Below are 22,156 nucleotides of genomic sequence, written 5' to 3'. Positions count from 1 at the left end.
GCGGTCAAACCTTTAAGGCGGGTCAAACTGCAATGGCAAAAATAGGCATTTTTTTTAAATCAAAATAAAAGTTGGGATTTTAATAAAAAAATATGAGTTTATGCTTTATTTTGTTTATGTTAATTATTATTGGTAAAAAAACTAATGATGTATGCCAAGAATGTATGTAAATTTAAAAAAAAATCTCTTTTTATTTATATTTTATAAGGATATTTATGTATTATGATCTTATTATTATTAAACTTTTATTATGTTTATTAGAATATATACACGATGGAGATATAATTATGTTTAAATATTTTTATCTATGTTTTGAATATTTATAAATAATATCTATAAATACATTATATTAAATTTTAAAAATCGATTTATTTCCGATTTATCACCGATTAATCACCGCCGCATCGATTAATCGTGAGTCGGTCCCTGACCGACTCCGACCCGGTTAACGCTTTTTACAACCTTGATAATAAGGATAAATTACACCTACACCCTGACGTATGTTAAAATAACATTAAGGTTTATGTGGTATCGGTAATTTCAAGCACCCCCTGAAACATCGTTAGGAACTCTAACGTGATAATGCATTGGCTACATTATTCCAATAGAGGTTTAACAGACTATTAGGACTGATCTAGACAACATAGAGGTAGGGGGTGACATGACTTCCCCAACATTTCTTAAATCACCTCTGGCTCGATATTGTCTCCACAACTTCATGAAACTGGTAATCCATTAGAATTCTATCGGAATAACATACGCAATGCAATATTCCGTTAGAGTTTCTAACAATGTGCCCGCATGGGTGTAGCTCAACTGGTTCCGGAGGTGGTAAGTTAGTGCAATAGTTTCTAACAATGTTTCAGGGTGTTGATGTAATTTATCGTAATAATAATCCTTATTACATTCACCACTTTAATAGCCCAAATTCCCAATCCTCCAAGCCCAAAGCTAAACCCAAACCGAAACCCCAAACAAAGCCTCTCCTCTAAAAGCAGCCCAATCTCACCTGATTTACTAACTTCAATACGATGTCGTTTAAGCACCGCGCTTTTCAATTCTTTTTGTAGTTTTTGCGCCATAGCGAATTTTGCATTTCCATTTGAAGCAGTGAGCAAAAAGGGGGAAAATAAAAAGGGGCGAGGGTTTTTCCAATTTCCGAAGCTTCTTCCGTTTAACTATCATAAAAATGGCAGAAGAAGCGGCGAATTCGGTGGTGCACGGTCCCTCCGCCGGCCAAAACCCTGTCTCCGGCGAAGCGACTATTGAGTCTGGCGTCGGTGGCGGAGCCACGGAATCCACCTGCAACAACAACGGCAGCAGCAACAGTGCTGGAAGCTCCGAAGCAATTCAAAACGATGAAGTCGAGAAATCGTTGGAACAAGCCGACGAGTTGATGGCTCGTGGCTCTAAAGCCGCCAAGGAGCGTGATTATGCCGAAGCCACTGATTGCTATAGCCGTGCCCTAGAAATCAGGTATTCCTTTGTTCTTTTTTTTTTTTTTAATAAGCAGATGAAACCCTTCTTTTGTGAGCTCTAATTTCTGATAAGTAGAAGAAATGTTGAGCGTTGATTCTGATTAGTGGAAGAATGTTTATGGCTGTGTGCGTTTTCACTTCGATTATGCCCTTCAACTTTTACGTTTCTGTTCTCTTCGTTTCCTCTGCTTGATATTTAGGATTGAAGACATATATTCTTATACATTGCTCTGCATACATTAATAACTATTGGTATGATGTAGAGAAATTTTATAGAAAAAGATATGCTGATATTCTTGAGGTTATTTTGATATGATTGATCATCTCTCGTTTTTCCGCGGGTTTTTACTATGTTGTTTGCCACTTAATCCTGATCTTTTATCTTCCAAATTATGCACTAAAAGCAAAGAAATTGTCTTATAACAATATCTGGAAAAGCAAGATCATGGCCAAAAAATTAGATTGCCGACGTTCTCTCATTTTTTTTGTGTTCTGGACGAACTAACTTGAAAATGACCCTGATTTTTCATTTTGAGTTTACTGCATACCTTGCAGAATGTTAGAATTGTTCATGGCATTGCACATTGTCCTTTGATTATTTCCATTTCCACATCCTAAAATCGATGTATGTGTTAAATTGGTGCTTCTAGGGTTGCACACTTTGGCGAGCTTGCTCCTGAGTGTGTCAATGCTTACTATAAATTTGGATGTGCCCTGCTGTACAAAGCTCAAGAAGAGACTGACCCGTTCGGTGCTATGCCCAAAAAAGATGCTGTATCTCAAGAAGGTTCCACTAGAGGTGGCTCGGTAAAAAATACTGAAACCGGCGAATCTTCTGTTGCCTCTGTTTCAGATAATGCAGAAAAATGCGAAGCCACAACTTGTTCAGATAACACTCCAGATGAAAGTTAGTATTTCTTTTTCTCTAACTCAAATGATGAATTTAGATGGTACGTTATTCGATGCTGTGCAGTTAAAAAGTACATGTTTATGCTCTTGAATTTGGGAAAATGAGATGCATAGTAGTTATCAATATTTCTCAGATAACTTGTCTGATGTTTTAGTTGGGTACACCCTGAGTAGTAATTTTCTGGCAGTAACGTGTGTGATGTAGCCTACGTGTAATTTACTTAGTATTTTACTGATGCTCTTCTTGCATCAATGACTGAGATAGGAATATTACGTATTACCAACTATGAATCCTAGTTTAACCCTAGTATTTTACACTCATTTTGGATAGGATCAATGTGTGTTTCTACGTGTATATTAAAGAGTTATTGTCTACCGAGACCATCGTTGTGCAATTGAAGGAGTTTTATTTGTGTTATCTTCTATTAGCTGTAGAAGGGAAAGGTGAAGAAGGTGACGAAGAAAGTGATGCTGAAGAGCTTGCTGACGGTGAAGAGGATGAATCTGACCTTGATTTGGCCTGGAAGATGCTAGATGTTGCTCGAGCAATTGTGGAGAAGCTCTCAGATGACACAATGGAAAAGGTGGACATATTATCAGCTCTAGCAGAAGTTGCTTTAGAAAGAGGTTGGTAATTTCTTTTTTTAACGACCTTTTTAGGAATTTTATTTGTATAGATTGATTATATGTATATTTGTTCATTATGTGTTTATTTTTGCTTTGTCTAGAGGATGTTGAAACTTCACTGAGCGACTACTTGAAAGCCCTCTCGATTTTGGCCCGCCTGGTTGAACCTGACAGTCGGCTGATAGCCGAGCTGTATCCTTTACTAGGTTCAACATAAATCGTTATAAACTATTGGCTTTCGAAGATTGAATATGATGTAACACGAGTTGCAAAGTTTTCATTTTTTTTTTCGTCAATCGTTTTTTTTTGGTTCCCTATATTTGTTCTTCCCTTAACTCGAGAGATCAGGAATTTCAGAATATGCCTGTGCCTGGAAATTGGTTCTAAACCAGAAGAAGCTATTCCATATTGCGAAAACGCCATCACAGTTTGCAAGTCTAGAGTGCAGCGACTTACGGACGAAGTAAAGAACCTTTCAGGTGAACCTCTGGCAGAAAAAGAAGCAGAAATCGAAACACTAACTGGTCTATCCGGTGAATTGGAGAAGAAGGTAACTTAAAAAATCCGTACTTGTACGAAGTTCTTTGTTTGACACAACATTAATTTATTTTTATTTATTTTTTGGATTTGCAGCTCGAAGATCTACAACAGCTTGTCTTAAATCCGAAATCTATCCTGGCAGATATCCTGGGCATAATGTCTGCAAAGGCTAAGGCTAACGAGAAAGCTACTGAATCTGTAGGTATGAGCTCCTCACAGATGGGAATTGCAGGAACTGCAGGGAGTACAGATTCACCTACAGTTTCCACTGCTCATACAAACGGGGCCTCTGCAGTGACCCATTTAGGAGTAGTGGGTCGAGGAGTTAAACGTGTTGTGATGAGTTCGACCACACAGTCCAGCCCTTCGAAGAAACCTTCGGTTGATCCATCATCCAACCATGGTGATGGAAGTACCTCTTGAAGGATTCTTTATGAATAGTTTTACGAATAGTTGAATTTACTTTGGGGAGGTTTGTTGTTATATTCGAACTGTAATTTCGGGTTTTAGACCAACGTTTAGGGTTTGTTTTGCGAATTTCCTGCTTTCTTATCTGTTATGTCAAGTGATGCTCTTGCAATATAGTAAATGACCATGCGGCAACATTGATTCTCTTAATTAACTAAGATCGAATTATGGAGAGATCTAATACATAATTATCTAATTATTGATTGAAGGTTTGATTATTTGTTTAATTGTGACTTGATTACATCTTGTGGTCTTGAATTGGAAGTCATTTTGTCAAACAATTGGTGGTATGTGAGTACTAAGAGTGAAAATTAGACGAATCACGATTACTACATTCGTAAATATTTCAACTTCTCTGGTTTTATAGAATCTTCATCTGGTGAAATACACCATGTAGTTTTACATCATTGATCTGCATACAATAATACACACATGACACACCCATATATATATGCTTGTTAGATAGATAATTATTTATATAGTTCTATGGTTAAAACAACACACACCCATATATATATGCTTGTTAGATAGATAATTATTTATATAGTTCTATGGTTAAAACAACACGGTGTATTACATCAGCTATAGCATCTCATAAACTAACTTTCCAGATGGGAATCTAAATTTCAGAATTTGGAATGAGAACTTATTTCGAAAAGGCAGAATTCGGATCACATGTAATTTGAAATAATATTTTCTATATTGACCTATAATAATATAAAATACATAGTATTATGAATATAATTTTCGGAAAAATCTAATTATTTGAATTCATTAAAATCGGATCAAAATCGACGAGGATTGAAGATTCCGTTAAATTTTACATCTAATGTTGTTAGTGCCTTTCAAAACAAGAAAATGTTAAAGCAATTGGGCCCATGAAACTCGGTGGAAAAATAGAAAATAGTCCAGCCCAAATAAACTGATATCGGCGCCAGCCCTAATCTGAAACCCTAGAGAGAGAAAGAGAGAGAGAGAGAGAGAGAGAGAGATTAGGGCACATGAATCTATTATAAGTACAAGAAGACGCAGCTGCGAGTACTCACTTCCATCCGCCATCATTGCAATTCACAATCACAGGTACTCAATAGTTCAGATTTTGCTCTCTTTCATGGCGGCCAATCATTCTCTTCAATCATTCAATCCTTCTTCTTCTTCTTTCTAAGCCAATCGATTTTATTTTTTTTCTGATTTGTCTTTTTAATTTGAGAAATTCCAAAAAAAAAAAAAAAGATATGGTGATTATTATTTTGAATATGGTTCTCTGTGATGAACAAATACGATGACGAGTCCGATCGAAATCCATTCGTTATAAAATGTGACGACAAACGAGGCATTTGTCTGAGAGGATCTTCAATTTTATTTTTTTCCCAATTAAAAATTGTTTCTTTTTTGTTTTTTTTTTAATTGGGAAATTTGAGTATATGTGTTTTTGGTGGCATAATGAGGATTGATTTGTTCTGAATCTGTGTTGACAAAAAACCTCCTACTCATTCTGAATGCCCCTTCCTTCATTTTTATTTTTATTTTTTTTTATTAATCAATGATGATATTAACTAATTTTAATGTGAAAAAACTGATTGTTTTTTTTTGCTAATTTTATTATTTTAGTAGAATTTATTGTGGCAATGATGATAAAATAAAAAAACAAATTTATGGGTTGAGTATCCCTTTATTTATCAATTTATTTAGAGGGCATCTGTGATTGTTTTCAAGCACTTTTGAGCCACAATTCATTTAAAAAAAATGAGTATTAAATAAAATATGTTATTATTATTATTATTATTATTATTGTAATTAATAATAATAACCTGATGATAAAAGCAGAGGCCTGTTTGTATTTGTGAGCAGGTTTCCCGTAAACATCAGGGATAAAAAATGGCAATGTTATTGGGTGAATCTATTGAGTTTTTTCGATGATTGATGGTTCAGTAAACAATGCAACAATCCCTTTTGTTTTTTTCCCACAACCTTATCTGCTCGTGTGAATTTACGCGAGCACTTGGCAAGTGCTCGTGTGAATTCACACGAGGAGATGAATTTTTTTTTATTCATGTACTTGTGAATTTACGCTGGCAAGTGCTCGCGTAAATTCACACGAGCACAAAAAAAAATTAAATTGTTGTGCTCGTGCTCGTGCAAAAACATGCGAGCATTTCAACAGTGCTCGTGTGAAATCAGACGATCACTGTTGAAATGCTCGCATGTTTAATTCAAAAAATAAATTTATAAAAAAAAAAAATTAAAAATGCTTGTGTAATAAGGCCTGCTCGTGTGGATTTACACGAGCGCAGTGGATGCGCTCGTGTAAATTCACACGAGCAGCCCAAAGTCCGATTTTTTTCGTTTTTTTTCGGATTCGTAATCTACATAACAAGAGGATCGTAAAAACGTAAAAATTACCTCCAATCTGTTGATGATTTGCACGGGCTTTGCGAAAGAGAGTTTTTGAGTTTTTTCATTTTTTGTTTTTTGAAGAATGGTAAAAAATGTGACTGACTGTTTAATATATGCCTGCACAAATCATTTCAGTACAAATAATGAGGAAAAAAAAACTGAAGTGATTTGTGCAGATACATATTAAACAGTCAGACACATTTTTTACCATTCTTCAAAAAACAAAAAGTGAAAAAACTCAAAAAACTTTCTCAAACTTTCGATTTTCTTTCGCAAAGCCCGTGCAAATCATCAACAAATCGGGGGTAATTTTCTACGTTTTTACGATCCTCTTGTTATGTAGATTACGAATCCGAAAAAAAAAACCGAAAAAACTGGACTTTAGCCTGCTCGTGTGAATTTACACGAGCGCATGCGCTCGTGTAAATTCACACGAGCAGGCCTTGTTACACGAGCATTTTTAATTTTTTTTTATAAATTTATTTTTTGAATTATAAGATGCTCGTGCAAAAACATGCGAGCATTTCAACAGTGCTCGTCTGATTTCACACGAGCACTGTTGATATGCTCGCGTAAATTCACACGAGCAGATAAGGTTGTGGGGAAAAAACGAAAAACTTACATTCGGGTCTAAGTTGTTTGGATCCATCGCAAAAATTGTTGAATATCTGAATTTTTTCACTTTAAATGTTGAGTTTTATATTTTATAGGATTTGGTAGGAATAGTACAAAAGGTAAATAGTTATGGTAAAAAAATGCCTGAATGTTTAATTTGGCCAGCGTATATTATTACCCAAAAAAAACACAAAAATATAGATGTGGGAATTAAAAACAGCCCCCTCTCCTCAAACCCTACATATGCCCACCTTCTCCACGTATGCCCACCTTCTCCGCCGTCAAAGCACCGCCGCCCAAGCTCCACCACCGTTCGCTGCCGTCATCAACCCCGTCGCTCACAATCATGAAATCGGTAAAATCTTACAAAAAAAGAGGAAAAACAAATAAAATTTGAAACTGGTAAAAATCGACACTTAAGCGTCGAATTTAAAGGCATAAATCGACATTGAATATCGAATTTATAGCACAAATTCGACATTGCCAAATGTCGAATTTGATACCTCAAAATCGACATCTAAATGTCGATTTTTTCCCATAAAATTCGACCTGTACATGTTGAATTCGTTTGCGCGGGATCTTTTTTGGAAAACGATATTCTAGCTAAAAAACCCATAAATGCATACTTTCTTGTGTTCTTCCGCAGCACAATCTTCTATTTTGATGTCTTCTGACTCCATACTTGCCATCTTTGTAAGATTTGTTGAGTTTTGATGATTTTGAATGTTTAGGTTTTGTAGGTTTATGGAGGAGTAAGGAGAAAGGTCTTGTGGTTTTTGGAAGATGGAGAAAATGAAAGTTGGTCTTGTGGTTTTGTGGTCTTTTGATAGGGTTTTCTGTGTTTTTGAATTTTTGGTCTTGCAAATTTTAAATTTTCTATTTTTAAGAGTATTATTGTATTTATACATTGAAAAATTTAATTTGATCTTGCATAAGTGGTTTTCGTCTTGCATATAGCCGCGACCTATTTTTATTTATTTCATAATGCTCCAATATTTCTTTGTTTAGTTCCAAATTTGTTTAAAGTATGATTAAAAGAGATTACCCTCAAATCGAATTGGTGAAAAAATAATATTGGAGTTAAGATGATAGCAAACTACGGAAAGCTACGTAACAATATCATGGTTAATTACAAGGCAAAGTATGTGTAATGTCAAATTATGAAAATACCCTTCATGTTTGTATAATTACAATCATCTATCAAGTATGTATAATGTATTATCTTCAGGCCAAAATTCATAATTACAACCATCTATCAAGTATGTATAATGTATTATCTTCACGCCAATATTTCATACCGTTTAATATTTTGTTTGATAAATAACTGAATTATCAAAGTTTTATTAAAAATAGTTAAAGTGTTTTTTTTTTAATTTATTAATTTTAGTTTAAGTACTAAATAAAATAAAAATGAATACCATATTAAATTAACGGTTCGGTAATCGACATGTACGAATTTTCGTTCGGTTCGATTCAATCGGATTACCTGCCGGATGAACGCCCCTAGGTAAATTGACATTGTAAAGGTGGACCTATAAGACGAAACATAGTTTAATGGAGTGGCCGTGATTTACCCTTAATTATATTAACAATTTATTTATCTATTAATGTTAATTTAAAAATAGAAGGGACACCTATATTAAAATAAAATAACTACTAATGTTGATATTTCATAAAATTTATAAAATGTATAAAAATGCTTCCGGTAATTCCAATTATCGACCCATATATACGATAGACAATTGATTAATAAATTGGGTTTTGATTAACGTCAGAGGTTAATAAACCGATAATCGGCTGATAATCAATTAATTCGACCCATGAACAATCCCAATTGTTAGTAAATATGTAAATTAAATTTGTCGCGAAAGTGATGGTCTAGGGGTTGAAGCAAGTGAGTCTGTGTCAATTGATGCAAGTTCGATTCCTCTTGTCGATGGTCTTTAGGTCGAGTTTGTCACATATAATTATCTTAGTGTGGTATAGGTCTCTCATATAATCTACAAGCTATTATATACTTGGCTGCAGGTTCAGTCATTTAAAAGAAGAAAAAAAAAAGTAAATTGAATCTAGAATCAAAGGCATAAATATTAGAATTTCTTGTAATGTTTATTATATATTTAGAAATATATTTGAAAATATATAAATAGAAGAAATGTTGAAAAGTGTGGTGCTTTACATTTTCACCCAACATTTGGCACAATCTCATCTCCTCCGCAACGACTCTCCGCCGCCGTTTCCTTTTCCCCTTTCCGGCGGCAAACGGAATTCCGGCGAAATCCCCAAAGAACAAACAAAAATTTCCTCAATTCAAAATCCGCCCGAAGATTTACCTTAATTTCCCCCTTTCCCCCCTTTTTCACCCCCTTTGGTGTGAAACGTGGCAGAAGCTCCGGAGAGAAAAAAATTAAATGCCCATAAACATGACGAATCAGTGTGAAAAAACCCACATTTATAATTATACAAGAATTGTATCTATCTCTCTCTTCAAGAAATTATTTTTTTCTGCGGTGGTTGATTTATGGAAGGAACGGCGGGTGCTCTGGGTACTAGTTGGAGCTTGTCTCTGAGAATGGCGCAAGCTTTTACTGCTTCTTCTTCGCTGCTGATTATGTGTTTCGGTATTGAATTCTACAGTTACACCGCCTTCTGGTAATTTTTTTTTTTTAAAAAATCTATTTTATTTTTCTGAATTTCAGTGTGTTTTTTGTTTCTTGATTTAAAAAAAAATTAATCTTGGTGACCCTTTTGTTGTTTCTTGATTTTCAGTGTGATTTTGTGTTTCTGGGTTTTTTTTTTCTTGATTTAAAAAAATATAATCTTGGTGACCCTTTTGTTGTTTCTTGATTTTCAGTGTGATTTTGTGTTTCTGGGTTTTTGTTTTGTTGATTTAATAAAAATAATTTTGGTGACCATTTTGCTGTTTCTTGATTTTGACTGTGTTTCTGTTTGGATTCTGGTTTTGCTATTGGCTGATATCTGTCGATTTGAAGATCAAATCTGCCTTTGTTGTCCTTCAATTCGATTTTTTCGATTTTTTTGGAGTTTGTTTCTTGATCACTGGATATATCTGATAAGGATAGCCAATTTTGTATTTCTAGGGTTTGAACCGATGATCGGGTGGAGGTGAATTGAGAAATTTTAGGGCTTGAAAGTGTATAATGAGTTGGTGTGGTTGTTTATACTATTTATAGACGAAGAAGGTGGTTTTCGCGCCAATTGCTAACAATCTTGCTTGATATTTTGAAATCGATTAGAAAAGTCGTTGAGTGAATTTATGATACGATAATGCAAGAACTAGGAAACCTTTATGCCGATATTTGTCCATTCTATTTGTCTTCAAGTAGCGTGGTGTAAGATTCGACTTGATTTTCGCGCCAATGGCTAACAATTTTGCTTGATTTTGGAAATCGATTAGATAAAAGTCGTTGAGTGAATTTTCGATATTTATGATACGATAATGCAAGAACTAGGAAACTTTTACGCCGATATTTGTCCATTCTATTTTTCTTCAAGTAGGTGGCGCAAGGTTTGACTTGATTTTCGCGCCAATGGCAAACAATTTTGCTTGATTTTGGAAATCGATTAGATAAAAGTCGTTGAGCGAATTTCAATATTTACGATACGGTAATGCAAGAACTAGGAAACTTGTGCGCCGCTATTTGTCCATTCTATTTGTCTTCAAGTAGGTGACGTAAGATTTGACTTGATTTTCGTGCCAATGGCTAACTATTTTTCTTGATTTTTTAAATCGATTAGAAAAGTCGGTGAGTGAATTTTCGATATTTACGATACGACAACGCAAGAAATAGGAAACTGTTACACCGAATTTTTATTTTGTCCGTTCTATTTGTCTTCAATAATGTGGCGTAAGATTTGACTCGATTGTTTGCCAAGGATGACATGGCATCATTCAATTTATGAATTCATTAATGAAAGTGAAGTCAAATGCGTAAAATTTGACTTGATTTTCCCGCTAATGTCTAGCAATTTTTGTGTTCATAGGTTGGCTAATTTTTTTGCTTGATTATCGATTTTAAGTGTGATTGAGTAAATTCCGATATGTGTGATAAACGATAACGCAAGATTTACACTGCCCCTTACGTTTGTGTTCAAGTACGTTTGATTATCGATTTGAAGTGAGATTGTTCGTCAAGGATCACGTGGCATCATTCGCTTTATGGTTGATTAAAGAAATTAAATTCAAATGCGACCATATTAATTGTTGACATAAAAGAATTTATTTGATTTTGCATCTATTTTCTTGTGCTCGTTATTCTAGTAGCTTAGCAATATAATTGGCTATTGATTTTGCGACAGAAATCCAATTATTTTCCAAAAAAAGAAAAATAATTTCTTCGATTATTCTTTTCAATTGCAGCTTCTTGGTTGTGGTTATGGGATTAGTGATTCCATGGGCCTTCACATTGGCGCTGCTCGATATGTTATCCGTCAGTTTCAAAAACCGGATTCATCCACCTGGCATACTTTCGATTGTTCTCGTAGGAGATTGGGTAAAATTAAATTTTCGAATTTTCATACTCTTTTTTTTTGCCGCACGATTCTTTGAAAAACAAATACTAATCAATATTGGAATGGAATATTCTATTGTAGATTCTTTCGCTCCTATCGTTGGCTGCATCGTTTTCGACAACGAGCGTGACCCGTATTTTGGTGTTTACCGGCGATTCTTTCTGCATCGAAAATAAATGCAAAAGATATCAAACGGCTGCTTTTATGGCTTTCTTGTCTTGGTTTCTGCTTTCGGTCTCATCTCTTATCAATCTATGGTTTCTTGCCAAATTGTAGTTTGTTTCTTGATATTGTGAGGGAATTGTTATATTTATGCAATAATTATAAATTGGAAATACTTTAAAATAATGTTTAATTGTATTTTGTTCATCATTGTATAATTCTAGTATTTGATCTTATGGAATGGGATTATTTTTATTAGTAATAATACGAAGTGTTGTAGATGCTATACCCGACGATACCACGTGTATAATCACACGGTATACTTGTACACACAATAACACACATTTTCTTTTATATATAAATGAACGTAAAATATGTATTGTATTATATACACGTTTACGTTTAGGTGTAACTAGGGATGGTATATTATGAAATTTCATACTTTTGTCGATTTTGATCGAAACATTTGCAAAATTTGGAACAATGTTTTTCATTATGAAGTGTTGAAATTCTTGTTTTTTTTTTTAAATTATGTTTTGAACTGGAATTGGTTGTGAGATTTCAGCTTTTTTTTCCGAAAAGCTACATTTATAATATCAATATTATGTATTTTGAGTGATAGGCGAATAAAGGAAATTGAATTTCCAAATTCAACTTATTTCGACCCGAAACTCTTCGATTTTGGAATAAATACTTACATTCAAATTTCCGAAGTTATGATTTCCCGATTTTTTTTTTGGAGAATTGGAAGTATCTTCACTTGGAAATAAATTGAATATTTTTCCAAACTACAAACTGGGATTTGACCCATCCAATGTTCTGTAGGTCTAACATAAATGGATTTTGCAATAACTACCCCTTTGTAATCTCTATGCTAAAAAACCCTCGAGTTAAAAAAGTTGGCAAGAACTCCCAGTGAAAAATAGTCAAAGCAGAAAAACTCCTAACAACTTATTGTGTAATGCACGCGCGAATTGTAGCAATAGAAGTGTGTTTTTTTCAATGAAAAAGTCAAAAAATACGCTCTGAAATTCTTTTTGTTTCCTTTTATGTTCTTTTTCTAATATTTCTTTTGTGAGGGTAATTTGATCATTTAACATAAGTCAACAATAAATCTCTAAATAAGGACAGGTGTGCGTTGAAAAACACAACATAGGGGGGCTTCTTGCTAAAAAAAATTATTAGAAGAGGTTTTTCGAGAATTATAAATAATGCAGAGGTTTTTCGATAATTAGAAATAACGCAGGGGTTTCTGTGCTATTTAGCTCCTAACATAAAATATACCGTCCTTTGGATGTATTGATTGGCAATTGAGTTGAGTTACAAATGCTGCCACTGAAAATTCGATAACCCAAAATGCTTAAATTTCACAAACACCCTCTCATTATTTTCCATTACAAATTCACTCCTCCTCTGTTCTTGCACCACTCCGCCGCACCCATCGCAGAATCTTGCTTACAGAACCAAACACTTCTTTCCTCAATCGAAAAATGCTCGTCAATGAGTCAACTCAAAGCCATCCACGCGCAAATCATCCTCCGTGGCCAAACGGACGACACCATCGCCCTCAGCAAACTCGTCTCGTTCTCTGCACTGTCTTCTTCCGGCAACCTCCAATACGCACACCACCTGTTCGACGAAATTCCCCTTCCGAATCGGCACATGTACAACACCTTAATAAGAGCCTCCGCCGATAGAAAAAACTCTAACAAGGCGATTTCGCTCTACCAAAAGATGGTGTCTTGTGGTATTTCTCCAAATGAATTCACCTTCCCTTTTATTCTGAAAGCTTGTGCCTTTCAGAAGGCGTACGTCGAGGGGGTTTCAGTTCATTCACAGGCTCTGAAATCGGGGTTTACCGAGTCCCACGTATGCGTGCAAAACGGGTTTATAGCTTTCTACGTTGGTTGTGGGAAAATCGAATGTGCAAGAAAAATCTTCGACTCTATCGAGTTCAAAACTCTAGTCACGTGGAACTCAATGATCGGTGGTTACGCCAAAACGGGTCGATGGGAGAACGCATTTGTGCTGTTTGATGAAATGAGGGAACGAGAATTAGAGCCGGACGGTCATACATTCGTCAATTTGATCTCGGTTTGTTCGAGAATCTCTGGTCTGAAATTGGGGAGGCTTGTTCATTGGTATATCGAAATTAACGGGGTTTTTGCCGATAGTTTTGTGCAAAACGCGCTTCTTGATATGTATGCTAAGTGCGGGTATTTGCGTATGGCGGAGGCAGTTTTTTCACGAATGGTTGGTAAAAACGTAGTTTCGTGGACCTCCATGGTTACCGCATATGCTAAACATGGATTAGTCGAGTTAGCTAAGACAACCTTTGACCAAATGCCCATAAAAAACGTGGTTTCTTGGAATTCAATGATCTCGTGTTATCACCAAAACGGCTACTACAAAGAGTCTCTTGAATTGTTTTACAGAATGCTCGATTCTTGTATAATTCCCGATGAGACCACATTAACTAGTGTTCTTTCAGCTTGTAGTCAACTCGGTGATTTAGTTACAGGAAAGAAGTTGCACGAATATATCCGTGGCAACATCGTGCTACCTAGTGTGACACTATCGAACTCCCTTGTAGACATGTACGCAAAATGTGGCTCCGCAGAAACCGCACTGGATATCTTCCGGAACATTCCGGAGAAGAACACCGTTTCTTGGAATACAATAATCAACGCCCTCGCATTACACGGTTTCGGTTATAGAGCAATCGAGCTCTTTCAAGAAATGGAGGGTTCAAATAGGAGGATAATAATAAAACCCGACGCACTTACATTCACCGCTTTGCTTTCCGCGTGTTGTCACTGCGGGCTAGTCGAAACCGGGAGATACTTATTCGATAAAATGGGTCGTATTTATAAAATAAACTATGAAATCGAGCATTATTCTTGCATGATTGATATACTTGGGCGCGGGGGGTTATTAGACGAGGCGCTTGAGTTAGTTGGGAGAATGGAAATGAAGCCGGATGTAGTTATTTGGGGTGCTTTGCTCGGGGCGTGTAGAATCCACCGGAATGTTCTAATTGCCGAGGTTGTCTTAAAGCAGTTGCTCGAGATGGAAGCGTGTGTCGGTGGGTTGTATGTGTTGATGTCGAATATATTCGGCGAAGCGAAAGAATGGGATAAAGTGAGGAAGATGAGGAAATTAATGAAGGACAATGGTGTAAGAAAGATCGACGCGGTTAGTTCGATCGAAGTTTGCGGCCGCGTTTCTGATTTTACGGTTGGTGATAATCGACACGAGGCTTCGGATTGTATTTATATTATGCTCGATCAAATTAAGAATCGGTTGGAGTGTGATGAAGAAGTTTTAGATGATGTGGAGATTTAATTTGTTGGTAATTAAGTTTTGCTCTGTTTTGAGAAGATTAAAATAGAAAGGGCAAATTACGCCACCCTCATGAGGTAAGGTCAAATTACGAAAAACCCTCGCTTGTTTGCATAATTACAGCCGCGCCCTCAGTTATGTATTATCTTACTCGTCCATCGTCAAATTTACCCAGGGGTGTTCATCCGGTCGGTAAACCGACCGAATTGGACCGAACGAAAATTCGGTACATACCGATTATCAAACCGGTAATTCGGTGCGATATTCTGTTTTTTTATTTTAAGTATATATATATATATATATATATATATATATATATATATACACACACGTGGAAAATAAAATAGAATCCCTTCGCAATAATAAGAAGTACGGCAGTTATACGTGGAAAATAAAATAAACTCAAATTAAAAAGAAAGCTGCAGACTTGTATTAGGAAACAAATACAACCAGTTATTACCAAATTAAAACTCCCCTAAAACTAAAAGAACTAGATTAATTCCAATTAGGAAATAAATTACTAAACAGAATTATGGTTTAACTAGGAAATTAAATTCATGAAGTTTGTATATGTATACAGAATACTATATAATGTACATTCCCAGAAGAAAAAATTATACTAATAATATTCTCAATTCTCTGCAAAAAAATAAAAATAAATAAATAAAGAAAACATTATACATGGCCGGAAATCAGGAACCCGAGCCGGAGTGGCTGCAGCGATGGCTGAATTTTCCGTTCTATCGGGCAAACAAGAAGTGCAGTATACATATAAGAAAGTACCTTACAACATACTGCGGCGTTTGCATGCTCGAACCCGTCTGCGAAACCTGCTGGGGAGAAGACTACGAACCGTTACACGAAGGCGATCCTCATCAAATCTTGAAGGTGATTTTCGATTTTATCATAATGTTAAAAAAATAATAATTATTATTATTATTTCTCCCAAAAAATTAAAATATTCATTTTTTTTTAATTTGATTGACTTATATATGTATGTATGTATGTATAGGTTTACTCCGCTTCTGGCAGGGCAGGAACTGAAATTCGCAACATAAAAAAATTATTGGATACCTCCGGAATTCAAAATTACATAATTAATGGCAAGGATATTTTTCACCTTAGATCTAATTCGAACAAAGCGAGCTGCGGAACATGCCGAAGGGTAGAAGCATCGTTTTGTTCTATTGCTTGCAAGGTATATATATATATGCACAATTATTTTTTAGTTAATTTTTTTTAATCTAAATTAAAGTATGTTAATTACTAATTCCATTGGTTATATAGTTTGGGTATGAATTTCGTGATCATGCTGCACCACCGGACATGGGCCCACAGATAGTCAATTCTCCTCAACGGGTGATCGAGCCACCCCCGTTTCCCGCCAATCCTCCACCGCAGCCGATCGAGCCACCCGCGTTACCCGCCAATCCTCCACCGCAGCCGATCGAGCCACCCGCGTTACCCGCCAATCCTCCACCGCAGCCGATCGAGCCACCCGCGTTACCCCCCAATCCTCCACCGCAGCCGATCGAGCCACCCGCGTTACCCCCCAATCCTCCACCCGAGTCGAGCGAGCCACGTCCAATAGTTGATGAAAAAATCAATAAAATGGAGATTCGTATGCGTAAGCGCCCGAGAAAGCAGTTGATCCCTCAAAGATCACCACTTGCCTCTTATGGTACCTTCGAATGTTATTAAATTTATATTTTTCGGTTTTCTTGAATTTTTCGTTTTTCTTTTGTGGTTTGAATTTCTTTAATCTCGCGGGAAGTTGTTGTTGAAGAACTTTGTTTTTTGTATTATTTATTGTTGTTGATATTATTCATGTCTAAATTGAAACAATATTTATTTTAGTTTTAATTTATTAAATAAAATATATCTACCTTTACTAGAATGTATCCTATGTTTATTAGCTGTCATGTAATACACTATTTCTCTTTCCATGTAAATTAAGACTCTAAAAAATTCTGCAAAGATTTTATTTCCTTTTGGACATTACATACTTATTTCAAAAGGAAAATACCACGAGAACAACTGTATTAAACTCAGGTCATGGTTAATTAAATCTCTCCTAAATCAAAAGAAATTGGTTTCAATTAGGAAAGTAATTAATTATTTAAAGAACTAGGGTTCACATTAAGTGGCTAATTAGGATTATTCAAGTTTCTACATGTACGAACAGAATAATATATATATATATATATATATATATATATATATATAATTCAATCAAAAAAATTAAATAAAATGAATTCAAGAAACATAAACGCAGCGATTCTTGAAATTAATATATATACATATATATTGATATACCTAAATGGACCGGCCCAATGGGCCCTCTAATTTATCTACTAATTAGGCCCACTACACGAAAGCCCAAACACCTTCAAAGTAAGGTTTGAGTCCAACAAAGTAAGCCCAACCCAATCACCGATATATAAATAGAGGTTTGACTCATTTGTTAAGGTACGTTTTGATTATTCACCAACAAGCTAGAGTTTGATTCTCTCTACCATCTCCGCAATCTGTATATCTGACTTGAGCGTTGGAGGGGTTTCCGCCGGATCAACCCTCGGCGTAGTTCACGTGTGTTCATTTCGCAGGGACCTCAGGATCATCAAGTTGTCAAGCTACTGATCCGCTTTGCTCTCCCAGTTCATTTTCTACACCACCCTAGGTGAGCTATATTTTAGCATCATCATTTTGGCGCCGTCTGTGGGAACGATGCAAACCAGATCACGTAGCCAACAAGATCCTCCTGAGGCGTCAGCTCGGAGAGAAAATGACACAGCTAATAACCTCCCAGTCCGTGGAGGATCTGGCATGCCACCTCCTCCACGTATCGCGGAGCCACTTCCTCCACGGGCCGCGGAGCTAGCTCCTCCACGTGCTGCAGATCCACCTCGCGAGGTTCAGGTGATCCCTCCTCGGGACCCACCACTCGCCGATCCACCACTCCCTGCTCCTCGAACGGTTCAAATAACCGAGGATGCGCTCCAACGCATGATAGCGGAAGCCTCAACTCGCACTGCCACGGAGGCCGTAACTCAATATATCGCCACGATGGGAGCAAACGCTCCCAATGCGATACCAGCGCCAGCTCCACCTGTAGCGCCACCTGTGGCCCCACCGCCAATCCAGAATCAAATAAGTGTCTCCTCCTCTACCTCGGACCCACGGTCCCGAGTACAGCTATCTACTAATCACAGAGGGGCACAGCCCAGACAGCAGCGTCGGCGCTCACCCCCACGGGGGAATGCATCACCACAGAGAGTCCCTCTCTTTAATGAGGGAGAAGGCGAGGTAAACAGCAGAATGTCTCGCCAAAATATTTTCCCCCAACCAAATAATCTAATGGTTGAAAGAATTCCTGTCCCAACAAGACGCAGTCCCTTCACCATAGACATTCTCAACGAGGTATTACCTCAAAGAGTAAAGATCTCGGGGTTACCTCAATTTGAAGGGACAACCGACCCACAGGAGCATATAGAGAAATTCAGTGCCATGGCGGATTTATATGGCCCCACGGATGCTGCGATGTGCAAAATGTTCCGCACCACTCTCTCCAAGAGAGCAATGAATTGGTTCAACTCTCTACCCATAGGGTCGATTGACACCTTCGCTCGGTTGTCAACCCGGTTCACCAACCAATTCGCCATCAACAAACAATATGCCAAGACCCCAGCTCATCTTTTCTCTGTAATACAGAGAGATAACGAAACACTCCGCAACTACATTAAGCGTTTCATAGAAGCCGTCCATGAAGTCCCCAGTGTAGGGCAAGACATGCTCTCCAGGATTATGCAGCAGAACTTGAAACCGGGTCGATTCAAAGAATCTATCACCGGAAGACCCCCAGGCAACCTAGAGGAGTTGCTGAATCGAGTCGAAAAATACGTCCGGATAGAGGAAGCCTCTACCCATGCTCCTCCTAAAAGGAAAAGGGAAGATGACCGTCAGGACAATAGGAGGCGCGATGATTGACGTCCAGCACTTCCACCTCAAGGCCAACCCTCTTCCTCGTACAATAGGTTCACTCCGCTAAACGCTCGCCTCACTGAAATCCTTCACGTGATAGAACATAAAGGTTTAGCAGAGTCTCCACGTCCTATGCAGCCAAATGCAAAGCGAGAAAAGTCGGATCGTTATTGTTGATTCCATAAGGACAGAGGGCATACTACGGAGGAATGTGCACAACTCAAAGTGGCGATTGAGAGGTTGATCAACAGGGCCATTTAGGCGAATACATTGATAAGCCTCGAAATAAGCGCCGTGATGATCCTCCACGCCGAGATAATAATCGAGATCAACAACAAAGGCGAGAGGATGGGGGTCATCGACGTGACCCAGATAACAACGATAACCAACCTACCCGGGGAATCATCTCCTTTATCTCCGGAGGACCGGCGGGTGGCGATTCACAAAATGCAAGACGCACCCTCGCTCGATCAGCACGCATGAATCAAGAACGTGCTTCTCCATCCGCACACATCTATCGAATACGAAGACCTGATCATAGCATAGTCTTCAACTCTTCCGACCTTGAAGGTCCAGAGGAAGATCACTAGCTTCTTCTTCGTTTACTTCGCAAAGAACCCGACGGTACTCTTCATCAGACTCCAAATGCATTACCCATTGTCCTTCGCCATAGGATTTATCCCAGCCCCTCCAAAGTAAATGCCCATGAACGAATTCACGATCCCCGACTTTTCGACATTTGCAGTCTCTACATGGACACCTTATTTTGTCATCAATGGCCGCCTTATCGAAAGCAAAGTTGAGAAATTCTAAACAACCATTTTGAAATGCGTCTAATCGATGATCATCTAGCAAAACCCAACTCCTATCCTTCGGCATTTTTACTTAGAAAATATTCGCAACTGAGGAACATAGAAGGTAACGAGAGAGTTAAATTTATATATTCGTCTCTCTCGGAATAATTTAATTTCGGAGTATATATATAGTAGGGAAAAAATATTTTGAAAATAATATTGTGATCTCTTTCAAGTGTATGTTTGGTATCTTATGGGACCCATTTTTTAAACTATTTAATTGACACCGTATTAACTATTAATTACTGAAATTAATTTAAATTTTAATATATTTTACACAATTAAATATATAGGAAAATAATTAATCTGAATATTCGAAATTATGTGTGTTAAATGCCCACATATTACTTATACATAGCCTGATGAAGTTAATAAAATATTGTTAGCATATAAAGAGTATTTGAAACTGTTATGGGTTTAGAGAGAGATTGAAAACTGTGATCACTGTTATGGATTTACCATTATATTAACCATTCCCATTAAAACTGTGATCACTACTTAGTATCATCATTATCAACAATTAATAAACAAAATTCTAAATTAACTCAGAATTAGACCATTTCCGGCTAACCTGGCCCTAAGAATGGCCTAATTAACTCAGTTATCTTATAAATTTTCAAATACTTGAAAGCATAATTTATAAATTTTCAAATACTTGAAAGCATAATTCTCAAATATTCAAAAACTTACCCTCGACGGCGGAGTGAATCGAAGGACGGCGGAGTGCAGTGGTGGCAGGGGCAGCGGCAGCGGCAACAGCGGGAGCGGGAGCGGCAACGGCGGGAGCGGGAGCGGTAGCGCCGGTGTGAAACAGGGAGGAGGAGCGGGAGAAGAAGGACTTCGGTGGTGGCTCGGCCTTAGTAATCGGTGATGTCGTCGGCACGGTGGAGAATATAGAAGCGGCGGCGGCGGCGGTGTGGAAGACGGAGGAAGAGCGGAGGAAGCGGCGGTGGCTATCTCGTTCACTTCGCTGCACACCTCCTGTTGAACATGTGAAAAACTGTTAGTAATCCCTTAAACCAAGAGAAGAAGCTGCTTATATTTACACTTATCCGAACTCACAAACTGATTAAGAGAATTGCCAATTATAGATCCCACGGTTAAAGTTTTAATAATTAGCAATAATCAAAATGAAGAGGACAAATTAAGCAACGTTAACTCTCTGAGATTGCACAAATTCGTATCAAAATTACAATAAAATATTCCCCATGAGAAGGTAAACCTAAATCAAAGTTAATTCATGAAAAGGGAAAAAAACACCTGATTTCTAGGGCATCGCTATAGCAATCAACCGCTTCAGCATCAAGTTCCATGGAATTTACGACCCACCAACCATCGATTCCTCAGCATATTCCAAGGAATTTACGCTGCACAAGGCCTTAAGCCGTCACCAGCGACGGCGACGGCGACGGGATTTGGTTCGACGGATGAGGGGTGTGGGAGCAGCTGCGATTTTCGGCGAAGGAGGGGTGTGTGGATGAAAGTGTTCTGAAATTAGGGTCTGGAAGAGGGGATTTAATTTGGTTTTGCGACGTTTCTATTTATTAGTCGCAGGATCGAAAATATCCTTGCGACGTTTTACTATATTTTAGTCGCAACAACAAACTTATAGAAATAACATTGCGACTTTACATTATCAAACGTCGCAAAAAAAAAATTGTGGAAACAAAACGCAATTATATTGCGACGTTTCCATCCATCGCACTATTTACATCGCAAAAAAATTTAGAAATTTTTAATTGGAAAACCACTGCGACGTAATAATATATAAAAGTCGCCAATTTTTCAATCACTTTGCGTCGTTTCCTAATTATCGTCGCAATTATTATGAAGTAAAAAAAATAAAAATTATTTTTTTCTCTTGCGACGAAACTGTCCATAAACGTGGCAATTTTGCGACGTATTTATCAGATTCGTCGCCTTTTCTTCAGAGAACTTTTCGTTTTAAAGTTTGCGATGATTTCCGCGACGGAATTAAGAATAGTCGCAATATTTACTCATTTTTTAAAATTTTGAATTTAAATTAGGCATTATTGCGACGATTTGTTACTAAAACGTCGCAATATGTGCGACGTTTCCGTAATCGTCGCAAATAAAACGTCGCCTGAAATGAAATTTGGCCTAGTGGTAGTAACAACAACGGTGGCCAACTTCTTGGTCAAGAAGATATTAGTGGACGGTGGGAGCTCAGCTGACATCATGTACCTCCACGCTTTTAAGCAGCTGGGCATAGATAATGCCCGGTTTAAT

General features: G+C 37.2%; 4 protein-coding genes, 1 long non-coding RNA gene and 3 other non-coding genes across 9 annotated transcripts; 7 read left to right on the top strand and 1 right to left on the bottom strand.

The window, feature by feature from the left end:
- The first annotated feature begins 1,044 nt into the window (after positions 1–1,044).
- On the top strand, positions 1,045–4,249 carry LOC105955825 (Tetratricopeptide repeat (TPR)-like superfamily protein). The gene is made up of 6 exons (XM_012979622.2): positions 1,045–1,476; positions 2,129–2,385; positions 2,817–3,014; positions 3,116–3,206; positions 3,363–3,564; positions 3,648–4,249. Exons 1-6 carry the CDS (start codon positions 1,190–1,192, stop codon positions 3,975–3,977), a joined length of 1,365 nt encoding a protein of 454 aa, XP_012835076.1. The 5' UTR covers positions 1,045–1,189; the 3' UTR covers positions 3,978–4,249.
- Positions 4,250–5,283: 1,034 nt separating this feature from the next.
- LOC148767125 (small nucleolar RNA SNOR75) lies at positions 5,284–5,372 on the top strand. Its single transcript, XR_016034605.1, has one exon. It is a non-coding gene; the product is annotated as a small nucleolar RNA SNOR75 (small nucleolar RNA).
- An 85-nt stretch (positions 5,373–5,457) lies between these two features.
- On the top strand, positions 5,458–5,521 carry LOC148767124 (small nucleolar RNA Z105). The gene has a single exon (XR_016034585.1). It is a non-coding gene; the product is annotated as a small nucleolar RNA Z105 (small nucleolar RNA).
- A 318-nt stretch (positions 5,522–5,839) lies between these two features.
- LOC148767123 (small nucleolar RNA snoR74) lies at positions 5,840–5,971 on the top strand. The gene has a single exon (XR_016034600.1). It is a non-coding gene; the product is annotated as a small nucleolar RNA snoR74 (small nucleolar RNA).
- A 3,104-nt stretch (positions 5,972–9,075) lies between these two features.
- On the top strand, positions 9,076–12,015 carry LOC105955823 (CASP-like protein 5C1). Its single transcript, XM_012979621.2, has 3 exons — positions 9,076–9,686; positions 11,416–11,548; positions 11,649–12,015. The coding sequence occupies exons 1-3, from the start codon at positions 9,556–9,558 to the stop codon at positions 11,841–11,843; spliced, it is 459 nt and encodes a 152-aa protein (XP_012835075.1). The 5' UTR covers positions 9,076–9,555; the 3' UTR covers positions 11,844–12,015.
- Positions 12,016–13,017: 1,002 nt separating this feature from the next.
- Positions 13,018–15,216, top strand: LOC105955771 (pentatricopeptide repeat-containing protein At2g29760, chloroplastic). The gene has a single exon (XM_012979564.2). It carries the CDS (start codon positions 13,086–13,088, stop codon positions 15,072–15,074), a length of 1,989 nt encoding a protein of 662 aa, XP_012835018.1. The 5' UTR covers positions 13,018–13,085; the 3' UTR covers positions 15,075–15,216.
- Positions 15,217–15,401: 185 nt separating this feature from the next.
- LOC105955770 (uncharacterized) lies at positions 15,402–17,032 on the top strand. Its single transcript, XM_012979563.2, has 3 exons — positions 15,402–15,959; positions 16,084–16,269; positions 16,359–17,032. Exons 1-3 carry the CDS (start codon positions 15,753–15,755, stop codon positions 16,770–16,772), a joined length of 807 nt encoding a protein of 268 aa, XP_012835017.1. The 5' UTR covers positions 15,402–15,752; the 3' UTR covers positions 16,773–17,032.
- A 269-nt stretch (positions 17,033–17,301) lies between these two features.
- Positions 17,302–21,421, bottom strand: LOC148767122 (uncharacterized). 2 transcript variants are annotated; one of them, XR_016034311.1, is made up of 3 exons: positions 21,167–21,421; positions 20,597–20,887; positions 17,302–19,954 (listed from the first exon to the last, which is right to left on the bottom strand). It is a non-coding gene; the product is annotated as an uncharacterized LOC148767122 (long non-coding RNA). The 2 variants fall into 2 exon arrangements; XR_016034310.1 differs by lacking the exon at positions 21,167–21,421 and having other exon boundaries at positions 20,597–21,158.
- Between the last annotated feature and the right edge of the window lie 735 nt (positions 21,422–22,156).

Source organism: Erythranthe guttata, chromosome 11 (genome assembly GCF_056151865.1).
Source record: "Erythranthe guttata isolate IM_541 chromosome 11, IM_541, whole genome shotgun sequence".
Classification (NCBI taxonomy): domain Eukaryota; kingdom Viridiplantae; phylum Streptophyta; class Magnoliopsida; order Lamiales; family Phrymaceae; genus Erythranthe; species Erythranthe guttata.
This window is presented reverse-complemented; position numbering and strand designations above follow the sequence as displayed.